General features: G+C 39.1%; 1 protein-coding gene across 8 annotated transcripts in view; it reads left to right on the top strand.

Annotated features, from left to right (window-relative positions):
* RBM20 (RNA binding motif protein 20) overlaps positions 1–8,069 on the top strand; it is a 157,024-nt gene that overhangs the window by 28,781 nt on the left and 120,174 nt on the right. Inside the window, exons 1-2 of one of the 8 annotated variants that reach the window (XM_034775215.1) lie at positions 1,422–1,537; positions 7,303–7,371. The exons of 5 other annotated variants lie outside the window; for them this stretch is intronic. In XM_034775215.1, the coding sequence (XP_034631106.1) occupies positions 1,524–1,537; positions 7,303–7,371 (83 nt within the window). In that variant the 5' untranslated portion in view covers positions 1,422–1,523. Of the gene's footprint in view, positions 1–1,421; positions 1,538–7,302; positions 7,372–8,069 lie in introns of those variants that run through there. 2 more of the 8 variants (XM_034775219.1, XM_034775217.1) reach the window with 2 other exon arrangements.

Here is an 8,069-nt window from a genome sequence, read left to right as displayed (position 1 = left end):
ACTTCCCCTCCCGGGCTCCGGCGGCTGGGGTCCGGAGGCAAGGGGGCTGCCTGAAGCCCATAGCGCTCGGGCAGCTTGGCTCTTAAACAGAGCCGAAGAGTCAGGGGAGGAGCAGAGCAGCCGCGGGAGGGGAAGTGCCCGGCCGGCATTTTCCCGGACATGTTCGGCTTTTTGGCAATTCCCCCCGGACGGGGGTTTGATTGCTGAAAAGCCGGACATGTCCGGGAAAAACTGGACGCATGGTAACCCTATTTAATCTAGTTTGTGCAGCTAAAAATAGTAGTGAAGACACAACGGCATGGACCTGGTGAATTTATACAGACCGCACTGAAGCCCATGTCGCCATGTTCTTCGCTGCAATTTTTAAGTTGCAGTAACTACACAAAAGCTAGCCAGATATGACAAAATGAGCTGCTGTCACATCTCCGATTGCAGTGTAGACATACCCGGAGAACCAAGCATTTAATTCGCCGTTAAATCTTCTTGTTAAATGTCAAAGTTATTGGCAGAATTTTACAGATAGCAAAAACTTTGACTAAAGTGTTAATCCATTTTTTTCCCTTTACTTTGGGGAATTTTTAAAAATGATTTCATCCTGATACACTGTACTTGATGGTGGTAACATCTTTATAGAATGGTATGTTTCTAGTTGCAGTGCACAAAGCATTGCAGTTTCACATTTTCAGAGATTTTTTTTCTTTCTCATATACGATATGGATAAGATTTCCTAAAGCTGCCTTGAATTTAGAGGCTCTTAAAAAATTGGTTCCTAATCTCTTGTTTCTTCTAAAAAAGTAATTGTATACCTAAGGGTTGTGAGTAGTTTTATCTTGCATTTGCTAACCCTGGATATTCCCAGGATTTACAATTTTTAAATAAAAGCAAACATAAAATAGCCTCTTACATAAGACTCACTCAGTACTCTTAAAGAGGGTGAAACCAGGGTTTGCATGGTTATTGTTTTGCAAAGAACTCTGTCCATGTTGAACGGGATAAACCATTCTTATTAATATGTTAAAATTTGAATAAATCAGATGCCTAAATGTATTAATATGTTTTCAGGGGAAAAAATCACTTAAAAGCAGGTACAGTAGAGAAAATGAGTTTTCTAAAATCAAGCTATTAAAAAACAGCACTTCTACCTCCAGTAAGATTCATCAGCATCTAGTGGAAACACAACAAACTACAATTTGACTAAATATATTTAGTCGACAATTCAAAATGCTCTTCTGTAGCTCCTTAAAAATTTAAGATGACTTTAAACTATGCCACCAAAATGATTTACTGTGACCTGAAATTCTGTTTCAGGCCCCTGGTTACATTTCACAAGATAAACCAATAAAGGCCAACACTTGTTATCTGACTTGTTTCCTGACTGCCAAACATTTAACTTAACCATATTGACTTCTGAAAAATACATGCAGTAGAGCCTTCCTAACCTGTGTGAATGTTCAGGAGGAGCATGGAGAATTACTGAATTTTTGTGAGCAAGAGAACAAACTCAATTTAAAAAGCCAAAGATTATGCATCACAAAAGGTATTGTGTTCATTTAGTTTGACAATTTTAGTTTAGTTTTAATTCGTCAGAATAATATTTCATAGTTCTATAAATCAGTGAAATTTTAATAATAGGATACTTTACTACTGCATCTGCCTATTAAATCTCAATTCAGAAGGAGGGAGAAATTGTTTTGTATGTGTTGTCTGATATATTACAAAGTATGTAGATTAGCAAAATGCAGATAGATGAGGGTCTGTTTTTTTTAGTCTTTGTTGTAAAGTATGTGGTCGTAACCGTAAAGGATGAGGTTTCTTCATATACTTTTTACTTTGCTATTTTTGAAAGAATCTTGAAAGGACACTAGTGAAATCACTTTAATCAATGTAGTAATAGGCGGTTTTTTAATTGTTTCTTATTGCCCTTGACCATCCTGGGTTTTCAAGGGCATGTCAGGGAAAAAGCTATTTTCAAATAGATTGCACCAACTAACTCCACATGCCATTATATCAAGTGCTTAATGGATTTCACAAAACAACTCACTGTGAGATAACTGTGGAAATGTGCACCGCTGCATTCAGAGTGAGATGATCTATTTCTGACAGTGAGACCATTAACAGGCCCTGGCTTTTATCAGGTCAACTGGTGGCAACTGAAGGCCTTATCGCTTTTTATTTTGCTGACAGCATTTCGTTATCCGTGATGGGTCACAGGGTGATGGGTAGATACCTCTGGTATTTAAACACCTAGATAAGAGATGCAGCAGAATTTATTTTTCTATTTTTAAGGATACTAGCAAGACCCAAGTAATTTGCAGAGGCAGAGAAGTGAGTTGGGGGAGTGTGTGAAAATATCAGTAGCAACATTGGGAGGTCACAGAAAAAAAATATATATCCTAACTACTTTTCTGAAACTAAAGGTATTGATAGCATAGATTAATGTTTGATAAACTTTTTGAAAATCTGCACAGATTAAACTTTATTACTCTTTTCCATTTATTTAATTAATAATCAATTTAGTTTAATAGCTTGCAGCAGAAGCACATTTTATTTACTATCGGTCTGGGAGTTTGTGATCAGGGTTTTTTTTTCTTCATTTTTAACTGTTGAAGAGGCCCACTGACATTGCATGGGACTCAGGTTAAGAAAATAAGTTATTTAAATGTCTGTTTCATAATATTTACAACTAAATAAGCCAGTACAAACTGGTTAACCTATCTTACATAACTAAGCCACGGAAAAAAGCTTCTGAGTTGTGCATAAACAAAATGCATCGCATTCCGTGAGGTCTTACACCCTGTGAAACCCGCTAGAACTCACAAAGGAGAATTTGGATAAGCAGAACTGATTTAACGTTAGAGAGTGGTAATAGCCAAAATCTGGTGGCAATGCTTAACCACATTTTACTGTCAACCATTAATTGTTTTGAATGATAGGAATTAAAATCCTCCGACTTTACAGAAATGAAATAACCCAGTAATTAAGTGTAACGTTTTAAATAGTGACTAATGGATTTATGGATTAATAATAATTAAACTAGATAACCACCAAAATGTATACATTGAATCAGGTTCACTATAGTTGGAATTTTAAAAACTTTATTTCAGTAAAATGCAACTAATATTTTTAAATCTTTGCAGTGATAAAATATACAGGGTTTATGATGAAGAATTTAAGGGACACCATTAACTCTAAAATCTCATTGAAAATGTAGTATAGTTTACTGTAATTACAAATAACATTTATGATTACTGTAACTGAAAGAAGATAGGAAAATCACCATTTTTCCTTGCATTCAATTTGTTTACTTTGTGCATTAGACAACATTTATGTCAGGTCACCGATTCCTCAGTATAGATAATTAGCTGGTCAATTTCTTCCTTATTGAAAATACCCTTAAAAATGAAGTAGCAGATTAGGAAAACCCTTAATTTTTAAAAAGGTAATATGATATGAAACCTTCCCCCTAAAATCCAGGGCATGCTATTTAAAGGGTGTGCTGTCAGAAATATGGGTCTTTATTTGGTAGTCCATTTCAATAATAATTTTTAAAATCTTCTACTTGGCAATGGTCAATAAAACATGCTGAAAAAAGTTATATGAACACTTTCCTGATATGGCAATAAGAAATTTTCTTTTCAGTTCTGCAGTTGCAGATTTTTTCCCCCTGACACTCAGTTGTACTTATTATGCTTATCTTAATATAACCATCACCATATTATGACTGTTAACTGATTGAATCATGCCAGAAAAAAACAGAAAATAAAGTACCAAATTATGCATATGTTTATCTTGCATATATGAAGTCCAGCAGGAGCTAATATTTAATACTTTGGGCAAATTTGATCTTACAGTTAATGGATAACTTTTTCTATGAGGAGCAAATACTAGGCTGAGCAAAGAAAAATTGTTGAAGCCCTTTCTTCTCTTAAGATAATTTGTTAGTAAGATGAAGCATGGTCTCGTAGTTAAAGCATTGGACTAGGAGTTACATCTTCCATAGCTTATATAACCTACTTGTTGTCTCCCCTTGGAAAAGTCACTTAACCGTCACATGCCTGAGTTTTCCTAATCTGTAAATGTTTAAGCTCTTTAAATCTGTCAGATGGCAGGTGCTGAAGTTGCACAATTAATAGATTATGGCTATTTATGAATCATCCAAAATATTTTTGTAACAAATATGAATGAGCGTAGCTATATTAGGTAAAACTGGATACTCGTGGCTGTAGTTCTTCACATTTACCTTAGAACAGATCATTCCTCAGTGTTATAAATGGTTATTGATGAAAAGCCATAGAGCAGCACTAAACCTGATGCTCCATCAATTGATCCCAGGTTGTCAAAAGTCATTACAGCTTAAAAAAAATCTTGTCATTTTTTCTATCTAATTACTGTTATACATTGTTCCTATTGCAGTGGCACCAGTGGACCTCAAACACTCATTTATATTAGGTACTGTGCAAAAAAAGCTGAACAGCCCAGATGTTACTGCCCCAGAGAGTTCTCCATGTTTAAGTGATCATGTACAGAGACATGACATTAGCAGGCATAAATCATCGGAGAGAAGGATACAAATTAGATTAGGGAAGAATGTCCGAGAGAAGACAGTTGCCCTGAGGCAATCTCTAATTCCCTGGTGTGTAAGGACAATTTTATTCCTCATGACTCATAGAACCAGAGAAACTAGATAGCTATGAAAATGTTCCCCTGCCAGCAGTGTAATCTACCTGTCATGTAACCATCCCAAAAAACTTGGGTTTGCCCCATCAGTGCATGGATTGCTCTGTTCAAAACCAAATATTTGTACCTCTGTCAACACAGAGCTCTTTGCATTACTACAGTTAATGTGTTGGTATTTCTCCTTTCAGCCACTTATCTTCAGGGTTTAAACAGCTGAAAAAAAAATCCCTTGGGTTGGCCTCTGGAACACTTTTCTGTCGACTACATTTTTAAAAAGCCTTGTGGCTGACTTTTCAAATTAATGGTTTCCTCCAAATATAGCTTGTAGTTTTATCCTTTGCTGCGGGTGGTGTTCACTAGGGTTCTTTAGCGTAGAAACCACTTTCATTTCTAGTACTTTGTTTTCTAGCTAAAAGTCCATAACCAACCCCTGTGTAACATGTATTTGGGTATTGTTGGAGGGGGGATGGTAGGGTGTTGTGCACTGGGTTTTTGGTTTGGGTTTTGCAATGTTGTCTAGTGGAAAGGTCAGAAAACTCGGGCTGCTAACTGCAGGGTTCTATCCCAGTTCTTGCCCTGACTTGCTCAGTGATTGTATGCAAGCAACTAAACCTGGTTGTGCTTCAGTGTGCCCATCTGCCTCCCTCGCAGGAGTCTGGTGATGTTTGCAAAACACTTTAAGATTCTTTAGTGAAAGGTCCAATAGAATTGGAATGTATTATTTTTACTGATTGTATTCTTTAGGGTTCCCAGGTGACAGGGTTCCCGGGGTGTAACCTGGACTCTGGGACCACTGAGCCATTTCCCACCAACCTGGGGTATCCTTTTCACAGTGTGATGCTGTTGTTAAGCCGCAAACCTCTGATAGGTTCTGCACTTACACAGACATCCACATGCAGGGACTCACCCTTTGCCAACCACTCATGAATCAACAATAGAGCGGCTCCAGCCAATTCCCCAGCCTTGCACCCCAGAACTGTACCATCTTGTTCTGGTCAGATGCCTGACCCATGTAAGTTCATTACCCAGTCTGCCCGCCCCTCGATGTGGAGAGGACAGTAGAGAGGACACACACTAGCCTTTGTAAACTGAGCTGAGTTTTCCCAAGCACTTCAACCAAAACACACTGTTTTAGGTAAAATATAGAACAGATTTATTAACTACAGAAAGACAGATTTTAAGTGATTATAAGTAGCAAGCACAGAGATCAAAGTTGGTTACTTAAGAAATAAATAAATTTGCAGAGTTTTACAAACTAAACAGGTTTTGAATCAAGCGGTGTCTCCCCTGACAGATGGTACAAGCAGGTTACAGTTCCTCAGTACACAGGCTGGGAGTCTTTTCCAGCCTGAGACCACCTCCCCAGTTCAAAGTCTTTGTCCTCCAGGTGTTGAGTTGGGGGATGCGGGGAAGAGAGGTCAAGTGATGATGCCACTTCCCCTCTTTTATAGTTTTTCCAGCTTGCTGGAAAGATCTATGCTTCTGACATGGGGGTCCATTCCCATTGGTCAAGCAGTGTCCATTGTCTATGTGCTCTCTCTGAGAAGTCTTTTGGGATGGCTGCTGGGGGAGTGGTTCCCTTTAATGGGCCATCAGGACATCTGGCCACTCCATTGTTGGACCTGAAAGGCTAGTTGTGGGTGTTCCCAACTTTACAACATATTTCAGTAATATCTACAGCAATACTTAACCTCACATACAATGATAGCACATACAATCCAACAGGATATTAATGTTCAACAGATCAAGACTTTCACAAAGATACATCACAAAGCATACTTTGTACAAACCGTATCATAATATGACAGGGGGTTCCAGGGTGCTTCTTTGATGTACAGTGTGTCACACCACCCCCTTTATTTTACTGCAGGAATATTAGTCACTGACTAATGTGGGGGTAGTGTGCCCAAGGTCCTCTTTAGGTTTTGACCATACAACTCCCAAGTGTTCCTAAACATTGTAGGGTTACTCACACATGTTCTTGCAAAGTTCTGTTCACTTTTTAACACTTTGTGGATCAGTCTGGTGATCTCAAAAGTTAGCAAGTGTGCCTTCTCTGGGTTGCTAGAAAACATCTCTTTGTATCTGTGCAGCATTGTTAGCCCTTCTGCTTTTCCAACTGGTGTTAACTCAATGCAGATATTAATGTTTTCTAGAGTTTAGGTATCTTGGCATTTAGCCATCAATGCCATGAGGTGGTGTGCCTCAGTTTCCCCTTCTACACAGTAGACCAATTTTATTATGGTTTCTCTGCTTTGCCAAGCTTCAAGCCTGTTTACAGGTATTAGCTGAGAAACAGCATTACCATAGGATCTCTTAACACGGAGTGTGTTCTTATTTACCATTCCTATCATGTTCTAAAACTTTTTCTCAAAAATCACCTTTTCATAGGCTTTGCCATCAGTACCAAATTCTTTGTCATAAGGTTTACCATTAACACCAAACTTTTTATCATGAGATTTAACAAGAACACCAAATCTTTCATCACAGGTAGATATTTACAAGTATTTTAGTCATACTACACCTTCTGTTTAGACTGTCTGGTTTGTTCAGTGCCCACTGTATCTTTCAACTCTTTCCTAAACCTTCACATTTGTTCAATTACTGTTTTTTCTTTCCATTCAGAGTTCCCTTCAGTGTTAGTCCACAACCAAACCATGTCTTTGGGGCTGTGGTACTCCAGGGTCTGGTGAGGTAAGGATGTAAGGGGGATTCTGCATGTTGGCTAACCCTCAGTGGAGCTGTCTCACAATTCCAGGGTTACGCCCATGCAAAAAATTTATATCTCGTCTTGGGGTTACCCTGTGATCCCCACTTCCCTAGAGGGTTGTGATCTGCGCTCTCTGGACTAAGTGTGTCTATTCTTTGGACATATGTACCTTTTCCCATCAGCTCTCCCTTAGCTGTTTTCTGTGTCTTACCAGCCTGGGGGCAAGACACCAGTTGGGTCATCTGCATTCTCACAGACAACCATTCCTTCAGTAGAATCTTAAAGAGACACTGTTAATTTCCACAAGCATATCAGAAACAGCATCCTGAAAAACTGGGACCTGGATTGGGGTACCCTCCTTCACCTCTTTTCCTGTCCCCTAGAGGTCAGCTGTGTGACTGCTCCCCTCTGAAAGGTCAGTTGCACAGTTCTCTGTCCAAACCTGAGTCGCAGGCTGAGTGCGTGGGTGCACAGATGGTGAATCAGCCGCTCTGTCCTGGGCATCCTCTCCCAAGTGACCAGTGAGGAGAGATTCTTGAACTCCCACTATTTTTTCCCCAGTTCCCCTCTCTGGGGCCCCCTTAGATACATCTCTCTATGCTCTCTAGAGTGGGATCTCTCCCCTGTTCAGCTGTAAAGGACTTACAGTTAACAGCCTGGACAGTTATCAGAACTAAGCCAG

The sequence above is a fragment of the Trachemys scripta genome, chromosome 7 (genome assembly GCF_013100865.1).
Source record: "Trachemys scripta elegans isolate TJP31775 chromosome 7, CAS_Tse_1.0, whole genome shotgun sequence".
Lineage (NCBI taxonomy): Eukaryota > Metazoa > Chordata > Testudines > Emydidae > Trachemys > Trachemys scripta.
Note: the sequence above shows the minus strand (reverse complement) of the source record. Positions and strands in the feature narration are given on the sequence as shown.